This window comes from Penicillium rubens (assembly GCF_028828025.1).
Source record: "Penicillium rubens strain IBT 27055 chromosome Unknown utg000001l_segment0_segment0, whole genome shotgun sequence".
NCBI classification, from domain to species: Eukaryota; Fungi; Ascomycota; class Eurotiomycetes; order Eurotiales; family Aspergillaceae; genus Penicillium; species Penicillium rubens.
Window position 1 is genome coordinate 3,764,961 of NW_026890599.1, and position 26,426 is coordinate 3,791,386.

At 50.5% G+C, this 26,426-nt stretch overlaps 10 protein-coding genes across 10 annotated transcripts; 7 read left to right on the forward strand and 3 right to left on the reverse strand.

Annotated features, from left to right (window-relative positions):
• Nucleotides 1-234: 234 nt before the first annotated feature.
• Nucleotides 235-1,299, forward strand: N7525_001465 (uncharacterized protein; the record flags this gene model as incomplete). Its single annotated transcript, XM_002557887.2, has 1 exon — nucleotides 235-1,299. The coding sequence occupies one exon, from the start codon at nucleotides 235-237 to the stop codon at nucleotides 1,297-1,299; it is 1,065 nt and encodes a 354-aa protein (XP_002557933.2).
• Nucleotides 1,300-1,646: 347 nt separating this feature from the next.
• N7525_001466 (MDR family MFS transporter) lies at nucleotides 1,647-3,433 on the forward strand (the record flags this gene model as incomplete). The annotated part of the gene is made up of 4 exons (XM_061211909.1): nucleotides 1,647-1,730; nucleotides 1,784-2,121; nucleotides 2,188-2,647; nucleotides 2,696-3,433. 4 exons carry the CDS (start codon nucleotides 1,647-1,649, stop codon nucleotides 3,431-3,433), a joined length of 1,620 nt encoding a protein of 539 aa, XP_061071135.1.
• A 399-nt stretch (nucleotides 3,434-3,832) lies between these two features.
• On the reverse strand, nucleotides 3,833-6,544 carry N7525_001467 (beta-glucosidase; the record flags this gene model as incomplete). The annotated part of the gene is made up of 3 exons (XM_002557885.1): nucleotides 3,833-5,413; nucleotides 5,466-5,717; nucleotides 5,768-6,544. The coding sequence occupies 3 exons, from the start codon at nucleotides 6,542-6,544 to the stop codon at nucleotides 3,833-3,835; spliced, it is 2,610 nt and encodes an 869-aa protein (XP_002557931.1).
• A 664-nt stretch (nucleotides 6,545-7,208) lies between these two features.
• Nucleotides 7,209-8,131, reverse strand: N7525_001468 (peroxiredoxin; the record flags this gene model as incomplete). The annotated part of the gene is made up of 4 exons (XM_061211910.1): nucleotides 7,209-7,637; nucleotides 7,699-7,776; nucleotides 7,828-7,931; nucleotides 7,984-8,131. The coding sequence occupies 4 exons, from the start codon at nucleotides 8,129-8,131 to the stop codon at nucleotides 7,209-7,211; spliced, it is 759 nt and encodes a 252-aa protein (XP_061071136.1).
• Nucleotides 8,132-8,991: 860 nt separating this feature from the next.
• N7525_001469 (glycosyltransferase family 32 protein) lies at nucleotides 8,992-10,026 on the forward strand (the record flags this gene model as incomplete). Its single annotated transcript, XM_002557883.1, has 1 exon — nucleotides 8,992-10,026. One exon carries the CDS (start codon nucleotides 8,992-8,994, stop codon nucleotides 10,024-10,026), a length of 1,035 nt encoding a protein of 344 aa, XP_002557929.1.
• A 1,152-nt stretch (nucleotides 10,027-11,178) lies between these two features.
• Nucleotides 11,179-12,390, forward strand: N7525_001470 (mandelate racemase/muconate lactonizing enzyme family protein; the record flags this gene model as incomplete). The annotated part of the gene is made up of 1 exon (XM_002557882.2): nucleotides 11,179-12,390. One exon carries the CDS (start codon nucleotides 11,179-11,181, stop codon nucleotides 12,388-12,390), a length of 1,212 nt encoding a protein of 403 aa, XP_002557928.2.
• A 462-nt stretch (nucleotides 12,391-12,852) lies between these two features.
• N7525_001471 (putative DUF21 and CBS domain protein (Mam3)) lies at nucleotides 12,853-17,227 on the forward strand (the record flags this gene model as incomplete). Its single annotated transcript, XM_002557880.2, has 5 exons — nucleotides 12,853-12,989; nucleotides 13,182-14,532; nucleotides 14,651-14,715; nucleotides 14,756-15,128; nucleotides 15,206-17,227. The coding sequence occupies 5 exons, from the start codon at nucleotides 12,853-12,855 to the stop codon at nucleotides 17,225-17,227; spliced, it is 3,948 nt and encodes a 1,315-aa protein (XP_002557926.2).
• A 770-nt stretch (nucleotides 17,228-17,997) lies between these two features.
• On the reverse strand, nucleotides 17,998-19,555 carry N7525_001472 (putative C2H2 finger domain protein; the record flags this gene model as incomplete). The annotated part of the gene is made up of 3 exons (XM_061211911.1): nucleotides 17,998-18,015; nucleotides 18,069-19,257; nucleotides 19,359-19,555. The coding sequence occupies 3 exons, from the start codon at nucleotides 19,553-19,555 to the stop codon at nucleotides 17,998-18,000; spliced, it is 1,404 nt and encodes a 467-aa protein (XP_061071137.1).
• Nucleotides 19,556-20,057: 502 nt separating this feature from the next.
• Nucleotides 20,058-24,206, forward strand: N7525_001473 (HECT domain protein; the record flags this gene model as incomplete). The annotated part of the gene is made up of 3 exons (XM_002557878.1): nucleotides 20,058-20,260; nucleotides 20,332-24,025; nucleotides 24,084-24,206. The coding sequence occupies 3 exons, from the start codon at nucleotides 20,058-20,060 to the stop codon at nucleotides 24,204-24,206; spliced, it is 4,020 nt and encodes a 1,339-aa protein (XP_002557924.1).
• A 524-nt stretch (nucleotides 24,207-24,730) lies between these two features.
• N7525_001474 (uncharacterized protein) lies at nucleotides 24,731-25,798 on the forward strand (the record flags this gene model as incomplete). Its single annotated transcript, XM_002557877.1, has 4 exons — nucleotides 24,731-24,766; nucleotides 24,869-25,204; nucleotides 25,286-25,448; nucleotides 25,509-25,798. The coding sequence occupies 4 exons, from the start codon at nucleotides 24,731-24,733 to the stop codon at nucleotides 25,796-25,798; spliced, it is 825 nt and encodes a 274-aa protein (XP_002557923.1).
• Between the last annotated feature and the right edge of the window lie 628 nt (nucleotides 25,799-26,426).

Genomic DNA, 26,426 nt, shown 5'->3' on the forward strand with positions numbered 1-26,426 from the left:
GTACAAGGTGGGTTCTTTCAATGAATAATTGAGATACAAATCGCGGTAATTCCCGCTTTTGGTTATGGAAGGTCGACACTATTTAACAGGGAACATCTGTCCCAACAAGTTAGCAAGTCTATCTTTTTTTCCTCAAACTTTCACGAGCAAACCCTCTATCTGCTCTTTGCAAATTTTCAGGTACTCCGACCTTTCAAGGATCCAGTCTCGTCGCATTGGACGAAAGAACCAGCCATGAAGTACTGTGGTGTTGTTTATGATGTTGGATTGAAGTTCGGGGACGCTGGATTTTCAGTCGAACCATTCGATCCCGCTCTGGTAGAATACGACATGCGTACCATCGCCAAGGACATGCACGCCAATGCTGTGCGGATCGAGGGGGAGGAGATCCATCGATTGGCAACTGCTGCACGGGCTGCTCATTCGATGGGACTCACGGTGTTCTTTAACCCATGGAAGATGAACGAAGGCATCGACGGGACGTGCGCCTATTTCGAAGAGGCCGCAAAGACCGCGGAACGACTGCGGAACGAGGGTGTCGATGTGATTTTTGTTGCCGGCTGCGAGTACACAATCTTCAGCAAAGGAATCTTCCCCGGCGAATCGTTCATTGAGCGTGCAATGTGGCTCGGTTCTCAATACCCAGACGGCCGTATGTCAGAAGATATTCCCCAGACCTTACGTGAGAAGTCTGTGGAATTAAACAAGGTCTTGCGGTCTTTTGCTACGGTGGTTCGTGCCAAGTTTAATGGGCCACTGACATATTCGGCTGGCACCTGGGAACTCGTAGACTGGGACATATTCGACATCGTCGGCATCGACTACTACCGCCGCGGAGAGAGCAAAGAGCAATATGTTGCAGGCCTTGAGCGCCACAGGGCCGATAAGCCTCTCGTCGTTATGGAAGTTGGTTGCTGCGCCTACGAAGGAGCAGCTGACCGCGGCGACGGCGGCGACGGCGGCTTCATGCTTCTGAAGAGCACAAATCCAGACGGCAGCGGCGTTTTCGAAGGCGACGTCATCCCAACCAGGAGCGAGCGAGAGCAGGCTGATTATCTGAACACACAGCTCAATCTCCTCGCTACTGCGGATGTCCACGCGGTATTTGTCTATGTGTTTTCATTCCCGTGCATGCGAAGAGGGGAAGGTGCAAGTGACCTTGATATGATGTGTTTTTCATTGGTCCAATACTACCCGGAACAGGACCCGAGGTCGAATGCTATGCCTCCGTGGTCACGCAAGGAATCCTTCCACCAGGTCGCCGACTTCTTTCAGTCCATGCTGCAGCCGCAGGTTTAGTGTCCTACTACATTTGGACAGGATTAGGACATCACCAAGGCCTGGGGTGGTCTGTGTACCTGGTACTCTGTACTTCGGCCGTTCATTTTCAGCATCGGTTCTACAAATCGGATTATATGTGTAGATCAGGCCTATAACATTCAATCCAGTCCTTATTCAAGCAGTATGCATAATAATAGTACGTATATATATGATAAGCACCAGTGTCCATTACTTCCAAGGTTTGTTGGTTTCCTACAGCCGTACCAAATGAGCCCCAAGTGCCCCACATTAAGGATCCGGAGAAAAATATTTTCGAGTCATCAACTTCAAAAATCGAAATCTCCAAAACTCCAGATCTACCAGCAATGGCAGAGTCAATGGAAATCCAGGAAGCTCCGCCCAAAGGGCGAAGCAAAGTCCAAGTTACCGCAATTATGGTAGCGCTTTCAGTAAGACACGCTGATCTAAACCTGCAAAACTATTCATCTACTAATTCCACCAGTTATCGATGTTTATCGCTGCGTTAGATCAAACTATCATGGCTACAGCGATCCCAACAATCGCCGCGTACTTCCAATCCTCTGCTGGGTATACGTGGATTGGCGGAGCGTACCTTCTCAGCTCCGCCGCCAGCGCATGTATCTGGGCCAAGCTTTCTGATATCTGGGGACGGAAACCCATCTTGCTTTTGGCTGTTGCGTGGTTTTTCCTTAGCTCGATTATTTGTGCTGCTTCTACCAGTATGGAGATGTTGATTGCGGGTCGAGCGTTGCAGGGTGTCGCTGGTGGCGGTTTGCTGCAGCTGGTGACGATTATTATTTCGGATTTGTTCAGTGTTAGGTAAGATACTGATTATTTCGCTGTAGTACTGATCATGGAGGGCTTTTACTGACTCCGTGGCAACAGACACCGCAGTTTATATCTCGGCCTGATGGAGGTCATGTGGGCTTTTGCTGGTGGTGTTGGACCATTGCTTGGCGGTGCATTCAGTCAGTATGTGACTTGGAGATGGACTTACTGGATCAATCTACCGATCTCGGGGTTCACATTTGTGCTTCTTTTCTTTTTCTTGGACGTGCACAACCCCCAGACGAAGATGATGGATGGCGTCCGTGCCATTGACTGGTTCGGCTGTCTTTCTGTTCTGGGCCTTACTCTCATGCTCCTATTGGGATTAGATTTTGGCGGCGAGACATTTGCTTGGAAATCACCGCAGGTTATCTGCCTGATTGTCTTTGGATCTCTGTGTTCCTTGCTGTTCGTCTACAGTGAGAAGAAACTAGCCAAGTATCCATTGATGCCTATGGACATCTTTGCTCGATTCTCCAACATTGCTACCTTGCTAGTAGCCTTTGCACATGGCTTCGTTAGTATCTTCATTCCCTTGGCCATCTTCCCACTAACAAACCTGTAGGTCTTCATCGCGGGAGAGTACTACATCCCCCTCTATCTACAATCCGTGCACGGCTCCTCGCCAATGGGCTCCGGTGTGCTCATCCTCCCACTTGTGGTGATGGAAGCATTCTCCGGCATGTTTACCGGCGCAATCATCCACCGCACCGGCCGATACTTAGAACTCATCTGGATCGGCCTAGTACTGATGACCATCGGGAACGGGCTGTACATCAACCTCAGCGTGGGATCCTCCGTCGGCGAGATAGTCGGGTACCAGATTCTCAGTGGTCTCGGCGCCGGATTCCTCTTCCAAACACCCATCATCGCTATCCAGGCCATGGTCTCCCAGGAGGATACGGCGACGGCGACGGCCACAATCGGCTTCATTCGCAACATGGCAACTGCGGCCTCTATCGTGATTGGCGGCGTTGTCTTCCAGAATAGTATGGGCCAGAAGCAGTCCAGCTTGTTGGCTTCTGGTATGTCGACCAGCATGGCGGCTCAGATGTCTGGGGATTCGGCTGCTGCGAGTATCGAGTCGATCAAATTCATTACGGATCCGGCGCAGTTGCGTGCTGTTAGAGAGGCCTTTGCTTGGAGTTTGAGGAATATGTGGATTCTTTATACGTGCATGTCTGCTGTTGGTGTCTTCTTTTCGGCTTTTATTCTCAAGACTAAGCTGAATAAGGAGCATGTTGAGACTAAGACGGGACTGAATGTTGAGAAGACGCCGGTCGAGAATGTACATAACGTATAGCTTCTGGGCAATATATTCATCTGTTTACGTGATGTTAGCTGTTCCTAAGGTTATTCCTGTAACTTTCGTGCAAAGCATGGGCTTGATATAAACCCGACGAAGAGGGAGGTAACTTGGGACGCTAAATTAAGGTTAAAGATGCAGAAAACCTTAAGTATCAGGCGACCCACCTCGGTTGGATGGATTTAGACTCGTCATATCTTGCTGCGTCGGATCGGAAAACAGACACATTCGCACAAAGCTTATGTCAGTCAATTGAAACAAGCAGAATTATTATTATTCGCATCAATATATTCAACAGGTAACAATACATTCGAAACCAAGACAGATAAGCAAAAAAGAAGCGAACATAGACAAGAAAAGCAAGTCAACAGTTCACCGCAAAGCATCAACGCTCCCTTATTGAACCGAACACTTTCCTCCGACCACACAGAGAACAGGTAGATCAGCAACACTATTCCCAACCCAGATCTTAATGCCCTCTCCATTGACAGGAGCCTTCCAATCCTGCACGACAACATCCCAAACACTAACATCCTTCCGAGTAAGATGCAGCGTAACCGTTTCACTCTGACCAGGTGCAAGCTCCTTTGTCTTCTCAAACTGCCGGAGCTGCAGGGCCGGCGTGTCGAGCCCCAGACTAGACGGAAGCTCAACATACAGCTGAGCAACAGCCTTGCCGGTTCGTTTGCCCGTATTCCGCACCTCCAACTGGACCGAAAATACAGTCTCGAAGAGAGCGGGATTTCCGCCCTCGCCACCTCCGGCCCGGGGGACTTCATGCGGCTCGGTGCTGTAGCCTTCCGGGTAGGCGTATTTCTTCGTCGCGGTGATAGACTCTGGCTTGTCTAGGTAGGGGTAGAGGTAGCGCCAGATGCGGGTAAATTTAGCAGAGGACCAGGCAACTTCTGATGCGTCCGGGATGCTGGTGTTGTATGAGGGGGTTGGCAGCTTGGTGGGTCGTGCAGCCGGGTAGGCTGAGTCTAGAGGAGTTTTGGTTGATAGTGAAGGCTGGGAGAAGTTGAAGGTGGTGTACGACAGCCCATGGCCAAATGCATACCGAGGTGTGAGATTGGCCTTGATGAAGTGGCGGTAGTCGATGTATAACCCCTCGGTGTAGGTGTCTTGGATCTGGCCGAATGGTTGACTGATCAAGTCCACGCTATCCGGGTAATCATCTTCACTGCGGGGAATGGTGTATGGCATGTGGCCGCTTGGACTATAGTCACCAAATATGACATCGGTAAGGGAGTTGCCAGCCTCTTGTCCGGGGAGGTGTGCCACAACCACTGCTTTCACGGACTTGAGCTCAATCCACTCTTCCATCAGGATGGGCCCGACGGTGTGGACGATCACGACTACATTGGAAAATTTCTCCGCTGCTGCTTTGACGAGCTCGTCGCCATCGTGCCAAGCATTCAGTCCAGCTTTGGTTCGATCTCCCGGGTTCCCTTCGACTGTAATAAAGTTCTCGCCTGAATCGGCACTGATGAAAACAAGAGCGATATCGTCGGGACTGACTGTAACACCCGAGGGGAATTTGTCTGTGATGTGAAACTCGGCATTCTTAGCGATACTAGAGATTGCCTCTTGAGGTGTGATGAGATAGGGTAGTCTCGCTGTCCCACTGCCCCAGCCCATGGTCAAAACGCCTTTGTTGCATCCTTGGTCGGCGCATGAGTTGAGACCATCTGGATTTCTGCCTGCATCTGTGCCGAATACCTTGAGAGAATCATCGCTGTGCAGTGGAAGAATGTCCATGTCGTTCTTTAGCAAAGTGATTGCTTCCCGTGCAACGGCTCTCGCGGTGATGTTGTGGTTGCTTGTCACATCGACGAACTGGTTAACAACACCAGATGGAGAGAATAAAGCACCGGGGTAAAGCGGGCCCTCCTTGTCCTGGGTATTGGTTGAGAAATTTGGTAAGGGATAGTCCTTATCCTGTCCGTATTTATACCAAGTAGCAACGATGCGTTGAACCTAGGCTCATTTATTAGGCATGAGGGAAATCCGCAAGCAGTGGACCACGTACCATATCATTGAGTCTGTCCACTGGAACACTGCCATTCAGGACCGATCGCGACAGCTCAGAACCCCAGTATGAGTCTCCGAACAATGGAACTGCTCCATCGCCAGGCATTGACATATCCAAACCAGCTATGGCGGACGCGACGCCAGAGTAATGGCCCAACCAATCCGTCATTACGAATCCTTGGAAGCCAAGCTCATCTTTGAGAATCCCATTAAGCAACTTGCTGCTTTGAGAGCACGAAGAGCTATTGACCTTTCAGATGTGAGCAATATTCACAAGAAAAGGGAATGGAGGAGACTCACATCGGAATAAGCTGTCATCAAGGACCCTACACCCGCACGAACACCTTCAGCAAAAGGCCAGAGGTACAGCTCATGCAATGTGCGATCATCAATATTAGACGAATAGCCCTTGGTAACAATACTGCTCATGCGGTGCATTTCCTGCTCATTACCAATGTAATGCTTGATAGCCGCGATAGCGCCAGTGCTCTGCATACCCTTCACAGTCTGGGCACCTCCAAGGGCCTGCAGAGTAGGATCGGCACCGAAGCCTTCCCAGTTCCGTCCACCACGCGGCTTGCGTCCAAGTGCTCCCACAGATGGACCCAGGAGCACGTTGACTCCCTTGCCACGAGCTTCTTCGCCGAGAGCAACACCTCGCTCGTACATGAGGTCTTTGTTAAAGGTTGCGCCAACTGTAATACCAGGTGGGAAAGCAGTGTTGTGGTCCGAGTTGCGGATCCCCAGAGGACTGTCTTGGAGGCACAGGTTGGGAATACCCAGGCGAGGCACGCTCCCAGTCTGCCCCACGCAGGGTCCCATGAAGAAGCCAGTGCCTGTCGTCAGATTGACTTTCTCAGCTAGCGTCATATTGCTGACGAGATCATGTGCCTTGGAGTAGGCTTCACTCCAGTCAGGAACCCAACCTCCCGGAGGGGTTGGATAGTATGGAGGCGAGTCATAGCCTTCTGCTGCTCTCTTGTGCGAGTGTGTAGATTCGGATTCGTCCGGTACTGGGGAAGCCAGGAGAAGCGGGGTGAAAACGGAGGCTAGGGCTAGATGGGCCCAAGGAGCCATGGCGATGGATTTGCAAAAAGAAATGAAAGGAAAGGAAAGTGTATGAGAAAGATCGTATTTCGGCTAGTCAAGAGAATGGGCGCATTGTTTTCCCCAGATTCGAATCTGCAGGATCCCAAACTAACAGCCCCGGAGGATCCCCGGGCTTTATGAAAACTATAGACGGGGGACTACTTGGAACGGGGAAGGAGCAACGCCCGTGTGCACGTCTCGGGGAAATGTACAACATATATGTTGTACTCACGCGTTGGTGATCTTTGCTGGATTCGAGGAGGATCGTCACGGGATGGATACTGTTGACGCACTTGGCAGCGGAGTGAACAAGGACTTGTGACTAGTCTAGTGACTTCGCTTGCATAGCCGAGGGTCCCCGGACAAGAAACCATGTGCGGGTTAGGGGCATGACATAGGTACAGGTACTCCGTAGGTGACTACGACATACTCCCCGGGGCCGTTTCCTGATTAGTCCCCGGATTATCCTTGCCCTAAAAGAGACAAGTGTCAGGGGTTGCCCCCTTTTCTCGAACCATGGATCAAGTTCATTCCGGTTAATAGGTCATCTAGGTTATTACTGTAAATAGAAACACGCGACACTCCGTTTGATCAACATTGAAATGGTGTTTTGCTCCTTTTCATCCGTTGTACGGAGTACATGTCCACCCCCTTAAACCTTGGTATAGCGCAGGTAAGGCTTGACCTCGCGCACTTCACCAAACTTCTTCTGGGCATCCGGGGTACTGACAGAGGGAGGCACGATGACATCATCGCCAACGGTCCAGTCGATCGGGGTAGCTACACCCTTCTTATCACCGGTCTGCAGGGAGTCGATAACCCGCAAAACCTCCGCGGAGTTTCGGCCCGTGGAGGCGGGGTACATCATGGTCAGGCGGATCTTCTTGCTGGGGTCGATAATGAACACGGAGCGAATAGTAAACGCGATTTCCTTCTGCCCGATGCTATCCTGGTCGATCATGTCGTAGAGGAAGGCAACTTTGCGGTCGGCATCGGCGATAATCGGGAATTGGACTTCGGTCGAACCAACTTCGTTAATGTCCTTGACCCACTGGTCGTGGGAACCTAGCTCGTTGGCACTCTGTAAAGGATCGCATCAGCTAACTCAGGCTCTGTAAGAGTTGCAAATGGCGGGAGCTCACCAATCCGATCATCTTGACCCCGCGTTTGTCGAACTCGTTCTTTAGTCGGGCGAAGGCACCCAACTCGGTTGTACACACCTGATACTATGTCAGTTCAGGGTCTTCATCGAGGATATTGGGGAGAAATACGGGCGTGAAGTCTGCAGGGTGTGAAAAGAGGATGGTCCACTTGTCGCCGATGAACTCGTGGAAGTCGATCTCGCCCTGGGTAGTCAGCGCCTTGAAGTTAGGAGCTATCTCATGTTAGCACGGTATCTTAGCAATGTGAGTCTGTTGAGACTGTACCAATTGAGCCCAGGCGCAGATGCGGCTGTTCCACCTTGTCCGAGAAGAAGCGGCGGAAAGCGGGCGCACGAGGCACCTGTGCAGACCACGGGGCACGTGGAGCAGCTCTGAATGCACGGAACATCTGAGGACCGATTCTGGAAGCCATTATGGTTGAGAGTGAAGGGTGAAAGCTCCCGAATTCCAAGTTGACCCCTTGGCCATGACTGCCCAGGTGGACGTCATCAAACCTGACTAAGCAACCACTTCCGCGGGCGGGGCCCGGGGCAGGCCCTACCTAGGTGGTCCTAGGGCCTCGCCAGGTGCTTAAGTGTGTGTGTTCTCAGATGGTGAGACAATGCTTTTGTGACTTGGAATTTGTCTACATATGTATATGTATATTTTATATTTTTCAATGGAACCAGAACATGCCTTATGTTTCCTTTCGTATGTTGTATATTGTGCCATGCGAACTGCGGGGACTCAGATCTATGCAGCCAAGCAAAATGTTATCGATCCAAACTTATATCCCATTTATAGAACAAGTACGGACGTACATAGACTTCAGAAATGAGAAGTGCCGTATAACTGAGACATTCCCGTAGAAAATAATTTGACATCCACAGAACTGGATTCTATGATTGGACCAATTAGAGGCTCCAATCTGAGACCCTTAATATCGATACTTGGTCCATGTCCACAATACTGATGCTGTCAGCCAATGCCCCGTTGAAGGGTAAATTTTGAAAAGCCCATCAGTCTTAATGCTTTCACAAGACGAGAAGTGCATTTTACCTGCGTAAAGTAGATTGGCTTTGTCAAGTGTAAAATGGAGGTCTGCCTATAAAACTATACTGATCTACCTGATACCGACATAAAACTTCACAAAGAAAAGGCCAAGCTTTTGTGGACCCTAGGCGGATCCTTCTCACAAGAGATGGACACGGTCTCGCTCATAAATCAGCGGATCCTCTTTTGAAAGTCTTTCTTTGTTCACATTTCTCCCCAAAACGTCCCATCACCTTCAAGATGGGACGGTTTCACTATCTACTCGGTTTGCTGCTATTATTTATTTGCTCATTTCTCTGGATCGCGTCGAGCCTGGGAAAACAACCATCAAACATCTTTATTACCCATGGATCGTGCGTCTGCAGCGAAGATAATGTTACCGTCGCCTCAGATGGCGGTGACATACCCTCAAATCAACCGAAGGCTCCCATCAAAGATATGAACCCAATATCAGAACCCAACATACCAAGCTACCTCCCAATTGCAAACTCCCATGATGATCACGCACAGCCGTCAATCCCATTAAAGCTCTGGCAGAAGGCCGGTTCAATGAAAATCAACGATGCCCGCCAGAAGGACATCCATAGTTGGCTAGATGCGAACCCACGTCTACGACATGAGATTCTCACAGACGAGAGTGCAGACGAGTACGTCCGGGAGCATTTTGCCGACTACCCAGACGTCCTTGACCTCTATCTCTCACTACCGGTCCCGATCCTAAAAGCCGATCTCCTTCGTCAATTGATCTTGTACGCCGACGGAGGAATCTGGAGCGATCTTGACGTGACATGCCGCCGACCAATACATACCTGGATCCCGGACCAATATAGGAACAGAGCAAATGTCGTTGTCGGTTTAGAATTCGATGGATTCCAGTTCTCAAGTTGGACGATCATGACAAAACCCAAGACAAGCCATGTCGTGGCAATCATCGAATATGTCATCGATAAACTAAAGGCATCTGCTGCACAGCACAGTGTAACCACTGCAGAACTTAACATGACGATGATCAGCGATGTGGTGGATGTTACGGGTCCACAGGCGATGACTGTTGCTCTACTGCAGAACCTGCAAAAGGAAATGGGCGTTCCGTTCGGTCGAGCGAATATAACCGATATCAAAGAACCCACCCTATTTCAGGATGTGCTCGTGCTGCCTAATGCAGCCTTTGCCTCTAGACAGGCTGGCTTCCCAGAGGACAGAGGGCCATATCTTGTTGAACACCATTACGCTGGCTCTTGGAAGAATGCCAACGGCGGCGAGACACAATCATGACATATTCGGAACTTTGTACAGGCGTCAATCATATATGAGACGATAGACATAGGAGCATAAAGAGCAATCTAATTCTTACATTCGATCTTGTTGCTAGAAGAATAAATGCATCTAATTTCTTGTCAACCATGGTTCTTAAATCTTGCAAACAAATCTATACGACATTGAGTATGTACCGCGAGCGGTCTCAAATTGCGGATGTAATGAATCAGGATGGTGCCGCCAGGGTATTGCGCAGCATCTGCTTTTTGAGTAATCGGCGGGCTGTGGTTTAGTTTGAACCTCCAAGGAAAAAGACACAGCCCGTAAATGAGAATCAAACATGCTATATAATGGTGTCCTATCGCTGTAAAAACTTCATGTGAGCCTCGGAAAACGTACCCCTCGGCATTTTGTATGCTGTTAAGAGAGTGACATATTATCCATACCAGTGCTCTAGAGCAAGGTTTCTCCCACATGGCCACGCTTCCCGGTGATGTATTGTCTGGCGAGGGTCGTGGTAGCTTGGAACATCATGTACAGCACCAAGACGATGCAGCCATTATCTTCTATGCAGCCATTATAGAAGATAATGCGACGAGACCACGTCTTTGAACCGGGATTTCATGTAGCTCCTGGATATTCCGTATCATATTGAACCTCCATCCGAGCAGTTTTCTCTGTCTGCCAATTCCGCGAATGCCAGGACCCTGGATCAAGAAAACGCCAAAGAAGGCATAGGGAGGGTGAAGCTTGGTCGCGCAACCAAGACCATGGTTAAAATGCCATGGCCAAAGTTAACGGTAGGGTATAACCAGACATCTAAAAGACTATCTGGACAAAAAAGACATCTAAAGAGACTATCCGAGGAGACTACTGGGGAGTGATTGTATATGTACCGAAATGTAATTGGTTGTAGCGCTGTGTCGTGTGAGAGGGAGATTGAAGGAGCCCGGGCTGTTGAGTTCGCTTCTAAAGCTGTCAGGTTGCTTTCTGCGTATTCACTTTTTGATTTAAATATTTCTCACTCCCGAGGTCTTCTTCCACTCTCACACCACTCACACCACTCAATTCCATTTTATTATCCTTGTTTCCTTATCGGTTAGATATAACAACCCAGCGCTAGCCAGGCTCATCAACAGACACCACAGACACCACGCCTTCCAACACACGATGAGAATAATTTCGGTCAACACATACATTGTCCGCGGTACTTGCCCCGACTGGAGGCACAACCCCAACGAAAGGTTCAGATCCGACTGGGGGCTTAGCTGTCTGGTGCGCATCGAAACTGAGACGGGCGTTGTTGGGTGGGGGGAAGGACTATCGCTCGTCTTACTGGGCGGGGGTTCACAAAAGGTTCGCGAGATCGTGAACACAGTTTTCGGCCCCGTCATCATTGGGCGTGACCCAACCGAGCCGATGATCATCTGGAAAGAGCTTCAAACCCTCGCGGCTTCCACCTTTCATCGTGATTCGCCATACCACAGGCAACAAGCACCCATCGCTGCAATCAGCGCAATTGATATTGCGCTGTGGGATATTACTGGGAAAGCCAAAGGACAGCCAGTCCACAAGCTACTGAGCAATGTTATCCGACCCAAGATAAAGGTCTGCGTGGACGTCTCACTTGCTGATGATTGGGAACAACGCTTTTCCTCCGATTCTGCCTGGCAGCCAGGCTCTTTTTCTGTTCCACAACCACAGGCGCAGTTTCTGCTCGATCGGGGCTTTGATACCTTCGAGGTCCCAATCTTTGCCCCCCTTGAAAGAAGTATGCGAACAGTCCGAGCTATTCGTGGCGGATTTGGCCCGCAGGCAAGCATTGTCGTGAAGAACCATACTATGAGGGCACCAGCGGAAGAGTTAGTTTGGGCAATGTCAACCGCAAGAGTTTCACTTTTGGTTGATGACCCGACAAAGTACTCTGAAGACAGTCCAAGACTCTCGGCGCCTCTGGCCTGGGGCGAAGTGGAATGGAGAGGAAAGGATCTTTGCGATGCCATGGCTAGAGGCGATGTTGATATCCTTCAACCAACCATCACTATTTGCGGGGGCTTTACTGCTTTACTTCGAATCCTAACTATTGCGAAATCCTATGATGTGCTTGTTATGCCATCCTGCCACACGCACCATGGCTCAGGGATTGCTCTGGCGGCTACGATCCAGGCTGCTGCCGCTGTTCCGTGGATGTCAATGGAGGCCGGCCAAGAACCAAACCCAAAAGAGCCCATGATCAGTCTTTCGACGGATGTTCTGGACATGCGGAACCGATTCCTTGTTGACAATATTGACGGTTCGGGTGGATATCTTCATGTATCCGAAAGCCCGGGCTTGGGATCAACTGTTGACGAGCAAGCCTTGAGCCGATTGACCATTCAATGAAAGCATTACTTTCCGGTCAAAATGGGCCTGGTTCAGTGGTAAAAAAGGGCCAGGGGTGATAGTGAGAACGGCCGTGTTCCAAGGTTGGCAAGCTTTGTGCAAGGTTCGTGACGTCGGGCCGATAGTCCCGTCGGGTTATGCATGTATGTACCCCACACGGGCCGCAAAGCTTAATCTATTGAATCTACAACTCCACAATAATCCACAATGTAGATGCCTAGGTAGTATAGTATGTATGCTATTGTATCAAAAGACCATTGATTGGTACTATTCTACTTATTTGTTTTGGAGGGGATGCCTGAAGGCTGCCTTGTTTGAATGGGTCAGTAAGGAAGGAACGTAACGTGTAGGACTGCTCTGAAAACTTCAACCTCCGGTTTTGTTTTCTCTTCCTTTTTTCTTTTCTTCTTTCTTCCCATCTTCGTACCATCCAAAGCTTTTTTTGTTTTGAAATCTTGAAGAATGACCCTGTCTACTCTTTTTTTCTTCTTGTCGTTCGCGGCCATGGCCGCATACTACTATGACGAGCTCTTCTACCTAGTTGGAAGTGTTGTCGTCGGAGCCACCGTGTTTGTGGTGGGGACATGCTATTTTAGCAGGTAAGTTTACGAGGTTTCGTCCCTCCTATGTCCCATCCGGCCAACGTGTGGGTCATGTCTCATGACACCAAAAATGTTGGCAAAAATGCCTTGCCAAAATTCCATCCAGATACCCACCCAGATACCCATCCAGATACCCATCCAGATACCCATCGAGATACCCTGTGAAGTATTCAGGCTAACACAGAATAGTCCCCGTGCATGGCTCTTTGGTCTGCTGCAAGCAGCAGCAGCAGCCTTGTTGGCCGAAGCCTCTGTGGCTGTGGCCAAAGCCACCGAGGCTTCGGCCGAAGAAATTAATCAGATGAGAGCCCAGGTGGGGTCTTTGGAGCAGCAGCTCCGTGGCACGGAGGCACGAGTTCGTGATTCCGAGATACACCGGGAGAACGAGCAGAAACGCCATGAAAGGAAGGTCCGAGACCTGAACTCCCAACTGGCGACAGTCTCCCGGCGTATCAAGGAATCCCTGCTCGCGAAGGATCGGGCCCTCGTCGAGTGCCGCCAGTGGCGGCGCAAGTTCGAGGACCTGGAAGACCTACAGCAGCAGGCCCTGGAAAATCCCGTTCGCGGGAAGGGACGTCCTCGTTGGGCCCCGGCCAAAAAATACGGAGTTCGGAAGGTGGAACGTGGTCGGCCGGGCAAGAAGTTGACTGCCATTGCGCAGGTGGCGATTGTCAATGCGGCGTGGGAGTCGAAGCAGGTCAGATTCGAGAGCTATGTGGCCCGCACATCTGACCAGCTTGAGACTCTTCGCGCCGCCGTCACCGCGCTCAGCAAGGAGAACGCATCCCTCCTCCGCAAGCAGCAGACCCAGGCGCCTCACGACATCCCCAATGAGCTGGCCCAGCAGCAAGTGCAGGATGCCGTGCAGAGCACAATGGTGTTTGCTGACAAGGAGCATTGGAAGCGTGTCAATTTGCTGGAGCAGGCTCACCAAGAGAAGCTGATGGCAGCCAAGGCCGACTACGAGCGGAGATTGGCGAATACAACAGCGGAATTCAAGGAAGCGACGGCAAACGCTGTGCTGGCCGAGAGGCTTGACACGACCTTGGAAATGGGCAAGACAGAGAAAGCCCTGGAAAAAGACATCGCTTCCAAGGAAGCGGACCTGGTCCAGCTGCGCGCTGCCAACGCCAAGACTACCGCTGACCTACGGGTCAAGGAGGAAGAGTTACGAAGAGAAACTACCGAGGTTGCCAAGCTTAAACGAGTGAGCGGCAATCATGAAAAAGCCGGCAAGAGACTGCAAAATAAGTACAAGAAGCTGCAGTCTACGAAGCGCACTCTTTCGCGTGAGAAGAATAAACTTGAGCGTGAGAAGGAGCGCCTTGAAGAGGATATTGAAGACCTTCAAGAGGAAATTGGAGACCTCGGACAGCAAAATCAAGGCCTTAAAGAGGAAATGGACCGCCATGTTAACACCATCATGGATCTTGTCGACGATAATGACAAGGTATTAGGCAAGGCTGAAGAGGTGGAAGGCACAAACAGCCAGCTTCGCCAAGAGCTGGCAGATTTCCGAACGGCGGACATCAACCAGGCGGTGAGCAACTTTGAGCTCGACGCTGATTAATCAATCGTCCCGGCCTGCCGACCTCCAATCTCCAATCTCCAATCTCCGGCATCCTGCTGGTTGGTTGCTCACTCTGTCCTCCGCCCAGTGCTTCCTCAGGTCTTCTACCCTTTCCAAGGTCCTCCTTCTCCCTCTCGTTCCTTCCTCCTTGTTGTATTCGTCTATTTCCCCATCCCCCTTCCATCTGCCCCAGGACCCCATCTGCCCCATCTGTCCCATTTGTCCCATCTGTGATTTGCCCCTCCCGGCCGCGACCGACGGTCATTACCCTTACATCACAGCATGTCCCGTTGATCACTCATACTCTTATGAATTCTTCATCATACCGCTCGTTTGCCGCTCGGCCATTGATGCTGAGTCTGGCCAAGCTTCTCCTACTCGCCATATCGCAAGTTCCTTTCACCACTGCTGCGCCTATCTTCTCACCACTTTTTCTGTCATCCCGCGACACAGAACCACCGAAGGAACCGAGCGATCCGAGTTTATGGCTTTACTTGGGGTTTTCAGCTGCCCTTGTTTTGAGCGGCGGCGCATTTGCGGGTCTTACGATTGCCTTGATGGGACAGGTCAGTTTTCTTCTTCCAATCCGGCTAAAAACTCCCCGATGAACCATGCTGACATACATGATTATTTCGTCGTACAGGATGAAGTTTATCTCCAAGTCATCAAGACATCCGGCGAAGGACACGAAAGAAAAAATGCTACCAGCGTTCTCAATCTCTTGAACCATGGAAAGCATTGGGTTCTTGTCACCCTCCTCCTTAGCAATGTTATCACAAACGAAACCTTACCCATCGTCCTTGACCGAACACTCGGTGGTGGTTGGCCGGCGGTGCTAGGGAGCACCGCTTTGATTGTCATCTTCGGTGAGATTGTTCCACAGTCCATTTGCGTTCGTTACGGTCTTCCCATCGGTGCCTGGATGGCACCTTGCGTCTTGGTCTTGATGTATATCATGTCCCCAGTCGCCTGGCCAATCGCAAAATTGCTGGATAGGCTCCTCGGAGAGGACCATGGTACCATCTACAAAAAGGCCGGATTGAAAACGCTGGTCACACTCCACAAGACCTTGGGCGAAGCCGGAGAGCAACTCAACTCTGATGAAGTGACCATTATCAGTGCAGTTCTCGACCTCAAAGAGAAGTCGGTCGGCAGCATCATGACACCAATGGAAGATGTCTTCACTATGTCTGCCGACACTGTCTTGGACGAACGCACGATGGACCACATTCTTTCCCAAGGATATTCCCGCATTCCCATCCACGCTCCTGAGAATCCGATGAATTTTGTTGGCATGCTCCTTGTCAAGATGCTTATTACATACGACCCGGAAGACTGCAAACGGGTCCGCGATTTTGCTTTGGCTACACTTCCTGAAACACGCCCTGAAACGAGCTGTCTGGATATTGTCAATTTCTTCCAAGAGGGCAAGTCCCATATGGTTCTTGTCTCTGAATATCCTAGTGAGGATCGTGGCGCTCTTGGAGTTGTCACCCTGGAAGATGTTATTGAAGAACTGATCGGAGAAGAAATCATCGACGAATCCGACGTCTTCATTGATGTCCACAAAGCCATCCGACGAATGACACCTGCCCCCAAGTCTCGTGTTGCCAAAGGCAAGATCGTCGAAGAGCCTCCTTTGAATGCCTCTATTATCACCGATGGCGACTTGATTGACGTGGATCCCACGCAACCCTCATCTCTCCCCAAGCCTTCTGATTTGATTCGACGCCGCAGTTCCGTGGAAACACCTCTTCCCCGCTTCCAACTTCGCAAAACTAATACCGACATTAATCCCGACGCACCAAATGAAAGTGTCACACAAGTCGGCACCACAGATGAGATTCGAGAACACCTAAAACATCTTGGGCCCTCGAACCTGGCCAGTAGGCCGCGCCAAACCCGTTACCATGCCGTCAAGATCAAGCGTAACAGCACCTCTCCGTCCCGTTCCGCACAAACCGACTTTGAGTCCGGACAAAGCACCTCCGACTCCCAAAGGCTCATACCTTCTTCCACTGGATACCAAGGTGGCATAGGCGCGGGCTTGCTCAACTCCGCTGGCACAGACGCCAAAGATGGTGCACATGCTCTCAAACTTGGCTACGGCACCATGGCTTCAAATGACAGTGTGAGCAAAGGCACCGGTGCTCAGCAATACAAAGACCTTCCCCAAGTCTCCATTCCCGAGGCTGTCCGTGAGGAACATGAAGACCAACCGCGTTCTGGGTCGACGCAGACGGCCAGTAGTGTTGCCTTACGCGACGATTCCGAAAACCAACCGCGTTCTGGGTCGACGCGGAAGGCTAGTAGTGACGAAGGCAGTGTTGAATCGTCTGGTACACCAGGCTTTATCTACCACCACCGCGGACCGGCGCGCAGTGGAAGCATCACAGAACAGGTCGTGGATGTCAACGGTATTCGCAAAGTTGTCCTTCATGCAAATTGCACCAGCTCTTCAGAAGGTGAAACCCATCCATCCGGCCACCATCACCATCGTGAACACCACCCTACCGATCGTTCAGTCCATGATACCGACGACGCAAAATCAGAAAACCCCGACGGCGGCCACACAAAATCCAAAAAGAAGCGCCGCCGAAAGAAGCATGGGAAAACTTCGAAGTCTGATGACGGCCCCTCAGAGGACCAGCCGTTACTTCGATGAGCCGTTAGTTAGTTCAATAAAAAGACATTCCTACTACCACAATTATTGTGTTTGCATTGCTTTGTAACTGTATATGCCAACTATGAAGCCAAAAACACCTTAATTCGCGTGGGAATTTGATATACCGCGCGAACTCTTTATAGGCAGGTAAATTTCAGTGACAGGTCTTCTAGTCTATCTTGGAAAGCAGTGTTATATTTAAATGCGACGTGGGTGGGGATATCGATCTCAGAATAGGCCAACATACAGGCGGTTACAGCTACATAACAACATCAATTGATGCCTCAAGACACAGATATTGAGCACATTTGCTTTGGTTTTATGAGACTATATACATGAACGCTATTTCCAAATTCCCCCAGATAACAGGAAGAGATGACGAGGCAATGACGACAGCTGTTAAAAAAAGGTATATGCAACATGTAATCGCTATCCATAAGACGTCCGTCATAAAGTTGTCCAATGTTCCGTGAGGCCTCGTTAAAACCGACCGGGTTGAAAAACTCTTTTGAGAAAATGGCCCGGCTCGGAAAGAGTACCTCACTTGGTTGTTTCGGTGCTGAATCGAAGGGCTTGCAAAAGCTCGAGGGTTGCCAAAAGTCGAGCAGCTCGTGGCACGGGAGGAACGAGCGTGCAAGCCTGAGAGCTGCGATGGTTGTCGGTGTATTGCGGGTATTGGCGAATGTTTCGTTGGTGACATCGAAAAGACGATGCCGTGAATGAAAACTGGTCGATTGGTATGATTTCCCGTTGGTGCTGTGATGAAGCGATCATTGCAGAAGGGGATCCTAGTGGGGAAATTAGCTTTGCAAAAGTAAAGAAGAGTAGATGTCGAACATACCCGGTAGTGCTTCTGGTGATTGTTGGCTCTTTGGACGCGGGCAACGTAGCGGTTCTCTTGGCGAAGGGCACGAGTTCTCTCGCGGCGCTCGGCAGTGAGAGCAGCTTCCTTTTGTTCTTCAGTGGCTTTAATCAGGCCCATGCCACCGTTGGCACGAGTGGTAAGAGCGCGGTGATGGCTGGTGCGGCCGCGGGGCTGTTCTTCCTCGATTTCTCCGTTCGCAATGGCAAGCTGGCGGGCAGCTCGTTCAGCGGCTGTGGGGTATTTGTGGAGATTTTGTCTGTAGTATTTGGCAAGTGAACGATGACCGACACTCTTTCCAGATGGGAGGTGGAGCTCGTAGTCTGCCTCGTAGGCACCTGCTGCGTTTCGGTATGAGTCGAGATCGTCCTCGTCGATGGAGGAGGCGGAACTCTCGGTTTCCCAACCTTGGTCGTCTCCATCGTCGTTCACCTTGACGCCGCCGCTCTCGGCAGTGGATTCATCCTCATCATCAGAGTAGGTGCTCCGGAAATCGTAGTATTGACCGATTTCAACTTGCTCTTCTTCGGACTCGAAAGCAATCATGCAGTGGCTCTTGTCGCGCATGTGGGTTTGGATGGCTTGTGCATCGTTCTTGATGGCGTGGCAGTAAAGGCACTCAAAGTTTTCGGTAATTTTTCGGTAGAGATAATTCACGAGGCCATCGAGATCCGCCAAATATTTTTGCTCGGGGATGAACATGCCGTGGTCGATGCGCATGTGGTCCACGTTGGTGTGAATATCAGTTGAGTCGGTTTTGCAGAAGAGGCAGCGAGACGGCAAGAACTCGTCTTTTTTGATATCAGATTCCATATCCTCATCTTCTTCTTCATCAATGGTAGCAGTCTTGAGGCCCTCGGTGACCTTGCTGACGTCATTGTCGGGCTTGGTCACGGGCTCGCCGAGAGAGAAAGCGGAACTCTGGACGGAGGCAGCATCTCCATCTTTACGTAGGCTAGCCGCACGTTGCTTGTGCTTTGAGCTGTTGATGTGATTTCGGTACGAGTTTTCGCTGTAGAATGCCTTGTTGCAAGTATGGCAAGTGTTTTCATACGACGCCTTGGCGGCGGCCTCGTTGGATGTAGCTTTCGCGGCAAGAACTTTTTCGTTGAAAGTTTCGAGGGTGACTGGTGGCAGGGAAGCGATACGACGCTTCATGTTATATAGACTAGGTCAAATCAGCTTAGGAAGTCGACCAAAGAAAGACAAAAACAAAACAAAACGACTGAAAAAAAAAAAAAAAAAAAAAAAAAGAAATTCAAGACTTACTGCCAGTCTTTGCGCATATGATCTCTCTGCGCATCGCTGCGTTGGAAAGCGACAAGACAGGTGTTGCAAGTGTATTGCAGCGAGGCTGCGTCTTGGTTGGTCGACGACATATCGGTGGTTTTTTGAGAGTCGTGGGTGGTTGAAAGGACGGGCTTTCCCTGTGGATTGTGGGATGAATATTTGTAGGCGGGGTACATATGAAGGCTCTGCCTTGGCCCGATTTCAATGATTTTTTTGATAATCTGAATGTAGATTGATGATCAAAGTAAATGAAAGTGATGAGACCCAGATGGATGTAAAGGAGAAGAATCTTCGCAAGGAAATAGGCCTGCGACTGAGTCTTTATGCACTCGATAGGCTTGTCCGGAGTTGATCTCTGAACCTTGGTGTTTCTTATCGACTAAGCCCCTCTGAAAATGGTACTAGTACTATTCCGGTAAGCGTGGGTATCGTAAACGGCTTAGTAACCCGCAAAAAGGCTGTTGGGCTGAGTAACCCAAGGTCCGCCGGATTATTTGACTTCCGAGACCTCCGACCCTAAAAGTGGATATAATTCGCCTGAGGCATCATGGTCTTACTACGTTATCGGGTGAGCTAGTCTTGGTCGCATTCATTCAACGCGTGAAAACGAGAACGTCACTAGCCCTCATCCTCGCATACAACTGTCCTCGCACCGTCAGATATGCTACTCTATTGAAAATGACAAGGCCCCGCGGAGGTTCCATCGACGACCCAGGCATCGCGCGATCCCCCGGCGGGCGAACTGACAGTTATCGGTCAAAGCTTCCACCAAACGCACCGGATGCGCTCACGCAGAATACTATTGAGGTATCCGACCCCTCAAAAGTGTTACCACAGTATCGCGATGATCGAAGGCGAAAGTTCAACGGCTTAGTGCGCAGGTGAGTGGAACTTCAAACGCTGGGCTTCGACCTCCTAACAACGAATGACACTAATTGGTTTGGCGGAAAAGGTACAAAGCTCAACTGCTTCACGGCTGTGACGATCCAGGATGTAGAACCTCCACATGTGCCAGTCATCGCCGAAGACTCAGTGAAGGTCCATATCGTCGATACACGGAACTGAGTGCCAGGACCCTGGCATGCTACCTCGCCAGCTTGGACGACCCGGAGACCGGTTTATGTCTGAATGTGCCTAAGCCTCCACCGCAATTGACAGCAGAAGATTACCATCGGATTTCCCTGCGCCGAACCCGTACACTTGAAGCACAGACCGCAGCCGCCAACAGGTCGCCAAGACCGGAACAGTACGATGAATACCACCCAGCCGGCGACGCTTCCAAGCCTTCGCAAAATAGATCAGCCGTGCCTAAAGTGAAAGAAGAGAGTTCTTCGTCCCAAACTCGTACTGGTAGCAGCTATATTCGGGATCTCGACCATACTGCGGAGCAACAACTAAAAGACCCCAAGTCTTTTACCCAGAACCTCTTTGATACAATCTCACTCCGTATGGTCGAATGGCTTCCCCTTCGCCGTGCTCCGGATACGTTGGAGCCAAAGTCCGAAGCGTCTGCACCGGGAGCCGCAAACCATCCGTCTACTGCTGAGAAGCACCACTGCCATGCCGATAAAGCTCCAGGCAGCGATCTCAAAATTCCAGGAGGTTCCACACTTGTGAGCCAGCCTGACTCTCAACCTCGTACCCCTTCATCTCGAACACCAGCATCTCAAACCTCCGCGGTCGAGCTCAAGTTTCAGAACCAACACGTCAAACGACTATCAGTCTCCGAGATTGACCATTGGCGCCAGAGTCCACGTTCAAGCCTTGACAATAAAAAGAAACCTGAGTTTAATAAGAAGCTCCCAGTGACTTCCTCTGATGAGTTTGTTAGCTTACCCTCACCACCAGCGTTAAAGCACCGTCCGCAAAAGCACCGCGGAAGAATTGGCGACGTCGATTCAGTTCCTCTGAAGGAACACCGGAAAAACCCACGACGTGTCTCCTGGGATAGCCAGAAGCTGCTGGGTGAGATATCTCCTATCAATAGTAAGAGGAGCAGGGAGCCGATGCCTCCTCTTCGCCCTCTCCCTCCTTCGGTTACCCACTCTCCCAGTGAGCGCAAAACAAAGCAAGCTCCTGTTCAAAAATTGCCAGACATGATCCCGCTCGCTCAGACGGTCACTCATCTTACCCCTGAGATCATCGATGGTCTGTCACAGGTCATGATTGGATCTGCGGAAGATGCTGATTGCTGGGAGGAAGAACTTGATCGTATCCAGTGTGCTGGCAGCTTTGAACAGCCGGATTGGCGTTTTGCAACTATGCGTCAGCGTAAAGTATTTCCGTTCATTGCTCAAAGTGCGTTTTTCGTGTTTAGCAGCCCCAGTCAGATTTTGCGCTCCTTTAGTAGCGAGTCAACAGATATGACCGGGGCTCCGTTCAGTCGCCTGGATGTTTCCCGTCTGCGTTTGTCGCTGCAGCGCCTATTTACGATTTGCCCATGGGATATTGCACTAGATAGCCTATGGAGCTCTCTGGACAAGCTCTTTGTTCCCCCGCGGGGGTTTACCTCTTCTGGACGGCCATCCCGCCGATCATCTCGCAGTTCGACCATGACAGGACCTGCGGCCCCTCAGGTCGTCCCCCGACGTATCTCTGAATCTGCGAGTGAAGATCATCTGTCGGATCCCGATGCCGCCTACATTGCCACGATTGCCTTGTTCGCTTTGGTCAGCTTTGTACCTAAAATTGACCTGGGGACTTGGAAAGCAGTGGTTCGCATGCGTGCCGCTGGGTCTGTAGCTTCGTTGTCGGACCTGCGCAAGCTGCCTGCGAAGAATGCGCAGCAAGCTATCGAGGTGACGGACAGGTTCGAGCATGAGTTAGGTCTCCGCCTCATTAATCGCCTTGTGCGGGCTCTCACTGCACGACTGGCGTACCATGAAATCTCCAAGGCTCGCCAAGGGTACAGTCTAGACGTACCAAAGCAACGGAGAGTCAGCGTGCTGGACCGCGTGGTTGACTATCTTAGTGAGCACCACATCGCTCATACCGCTGGAAGCGATGAGCCTGCTGGGTCCATTAGCCCAGCCTCCCTCATTGTTGAGTGGCTTAGGACTCTTTTCCTGCGTGAATGGGACGGTAATCCTGAGATGGCTCGTAGCAGCCCAGCCGGTGGTGCCATTCAGATTCTAGCCTCAATGTACAAGGAACGGACTAGATTGGGTCTTTTGCCCGAAGACTTCCATACACCTCTTCTCACGGAGCGGCTAGATCCATTGGATATGCCTGTGGCATGGGTTGGAGGCCTCCCCAACAACCGAACCATGCATCTCCTATCATATCCCTTCCTTTTCCCTCCGCCTTCTCTCGTGATTTACTTCCGTGCTTTGAACTACTCTGCCATGACAAAGTCCTATGAAGCTGCTATGACCACCACGAGACATGTCACTCAGACTGCCTTCGGCGCTATTCGAGTTTCCGATGATCCTCGGCTCCTCACCCGTATGAAAACATCTATGTCCACTTATCTTGTTCTCGTTATCCGCCGAGACGATATTCTCTCCGACGCCTTGAGCCAATTATGGCGCCGAGAAAAGCGAGAACTGATGCGACCCCTGAAGGTGCAAATGGGCATGGATGAAGGAGAAGAAGGGCTTGACCATGGTGGTGTCCAACAAGAGTTCTTCCGTTTGCTAATGGGTCAAGCATTTGACCCATCGTATGGCATGTTCACAGTTGATACTCGACACCGCGTGTCTTGGTTCCAACCGTGCTCGTTGGAGCCTCTCTACAAGTTCGAGCTTATCGGTCTGTTGATGTCTATTGCAATTTACAACGGCCTGACCCTCCCCGTGAATCTTCCCACTGCCTTCTACCGCAAAATGTTGGGCCTGAAGGTGAAGCATCTGGACCACATTCGAGACGGGTGGCCGGAGCTTAGTCAAGGGCTCGACACATTATTGGCGTGGAAAGATGGTGATGTCGGCGATATTTTCACAAGGACTTACGAGTTCAGCTTCGAAGCCTTTGGAAGTATAGAGACAATCGATATGCAGAAGGTCAGTCGTGATGCGGCGTGGCCTCTTGCCAGCAAAACCAAAGTCACCGCTCCGGCTCCTATGGCGGGCTCCAGTGCCTGGATCGATGTGCCAACTTACTGTGACCCTGTGATATCGAGATCACCAACCCCCACAGCAGTCGAGGAGGCTGCCGATGTCATGTCCTGTGAACCTGCCTCAGACCCAACCGCCAAACCAATGCCTGAGTCCATATCACTTCAGTCCCCTCTACCCCCAGCGGAGGAGGCTGCTCTTGTGACCAATAAAAATCGACATCAGTTTGTCAAGGATTACATCTTCTGGCTCACAGACAAATCGATTCGACCACAGTTCGAAGCCTTCCAGAGGGGGTTCAACACATGCCTGGACCGATCGGCACTGTCCATCTTCTCCCCGGAAGCCCTGAAAACCGTGGTAGAAGGCATTCAATCGATTGACGTAGAAGAGCTTGAGAACCATACGCGGTACGAGGGTGGATTTGGTCCTGATCATCGTGTCATTCGTGACTTCTGGGATATTATCCGGGAATACCCTAATGAAAAGAGGGCCCAGTTACTTGAATTCGTCACTGCTAGTGACCGTGTTCCCGTCAACGGGATATCAAGCATTATGTTTGTAATCCAGAAAAACGGCGTTGGAGACTTGGTGAGTCCACTTTCTATAACCTCCATAATACGGACTGTCATACTGATTGTTCTTCTAGCGTCTCCCTACCAGCTTGACGTGTTTCGGACGTTTGCTTTTGCCAGAGTATTCGTCAAAGACGACCTTGGCGCAGAAGCTTGACAAGGCTCTCGAAAATGCCCAAGGATTCGGCGTTGCATAAAAGGTTCTAAGGTTGTCAGATTCCATTGTTTGCCTACACATACCCATTTGTTCTATATTTCATTGATGTGGAATTCTCACATGGTGCAAATAGCATATTTCTCATGAAGTACTCGGTCTTTTATTAGGCATCTATAGAGGTTTAGACAAATCACAGTTTATAGATCTCCATCGGACTCCAATGCAGGGCTGTGGTTCGCTTGATGATGTGGCGCTCCGCAAATTTATACCAAATCGGACTTCAGGGGTCCGGGAGTTTATGACTCTTAACATTTACTTCCCTGAATTGGATATATCTGTCTCTCTTACATATCTGTCAATTACATTTCAAGTGAATTCCTTTTGGGAGCAAAATACTCTGTAAGTCAACCCGAGAGTACCCCCGTGGGGCCCCTTACTCAAGCCACCGCTATCACCCCACGTCCCGCGATAAGCACTTTCAGCGTCTTTCAATATTTGCAACTCCTGCAAGGCTCTAACCTCAAATCTATCAGTTTACCTCCGACACTCTCTTGAACACTGAACATGGCTCCAATTATCCACTGCGTCCGCCACGCCCAAGTATGTCCATATCGTGACTATGTCGCAGCCACTCCCTGAGCCTCGACAATTGGTTCGCAACATGGCTCTTCTCTGCTCAGGCGATCTAATAGATAATCACAGGGCCTGCACAATGTGTCAACCGCCAACCACGTAATCCAAGATCCCGTCCTCACCGACCTTGGCCACGAGCAATGCCAAACACTGCGCGCGAACTTCCCCCGCCATCCCAATATCGACCTGGTGACCGCCTCCCCCCTCCGTCGCACAATCTACACTGCGCTCGAGAGCTTTGCGCCGGTCTTCGAGTCAAATCCGGACTTGAAAATTATCGCCCTGCCTGATATTCAGGAGACCTCGGACGTCCCATGTGATACTGGCAGCGATCCTTCTGTTCTGAAGGAGGAATTCAAGACGGGAGTTGATCTGGATCTCGTGCAAGATGGGTGGAACAACAAGGTAGGTTTCTCACTTTTTTGTAACTTGGGGATTTCCTCGACAGTATTCAGCACATGGTGTACTCACATTTGTCTCAAAAAGCTATCCGGTCGCTACGAGCCGACCAACAAAGCCCTCAAAGAACGCGCTCGTGCAGCCCGTCGCTGGCTGAAAGCTCGCCCGGAGAAGGAAATTGTCATGGTCACGCACGGCGGTTTCCTGCACTATTTCACTGAAGACTGGGAAGACAGCAGCCAGTTCCAGGGTATGTGTTGACCTACGATTGGGGGAAATCATACGCTAATGCCGCTTTTCATTCTCGCAGGCACCGGCTGGTCCAATACCGAGTACCGCACTTTCGCTTTCAGCGAGGAGATACACACAGAGGATCTGGAGGGATACACTCTGGATGGTGATAATGCCTCACTTGAGGAGACGCTTGACTCACGGCAGCGCCGGGGTAAGACTGGACCTATGCCTAGCCGGGAAGAGCAGAAGATACTGTATAAGAAGGGCACCCAGGGCTGGGATGACCAGGGACTGCAGATGAGCACTGCTGAACGGGAGGCGGCTAAGGTTACTGAAGGTGAGGAGGTCAATGGCGTCCGGGTATGAACTGGGCAGTGAACAAGAATCTGCTCTGATGGACATTGCTATTGTACTTTTTGGTCGTCTCATTCCAGCCTTGGAAGGTTTTGCGACGGGTTACAATGATAGAGCCAGTATATACATAGATCGGACATAAACCAAAAATAATTCCTTAAATGTTCCAACAAGGCTTTTTATTCCATTGTTGCTTTCTTGACCCCAGTTCCCTTGGTCCTTGAGCCCCTTGAGTTATTTTAACCCTCGGTGGCTGTTTCAGCGGACAATAGAACAAAGCTAGCATGCGCTGTATCAAGGCCTTCATTGTCGAGTCTTTCACCCGTTCTAAGTATTCTTTATCTTCGGTTGTGGACAATGACCTTCTTCAACCATGAAACACGATAAAACACTTTGTCATAGCCTCGACGAAGATGTCGACAAAGGACTTGTGTGGAACAACTATAAGCTGGACTACCCTTTGTCTTGGATCTGATTGTCTATATAATGGATCTTGGGCCCCTCGCTTTTGATCTCATCAGCAGAGCATCCCAGCTCAAGACAGAGCTCAACGCCTGTCTTCACCTACTATATATGGACTGCTAATCTTTCGCTGAGTACCTTCCCATTCACTTGCAGGATAGACGCTAACACTTCTACC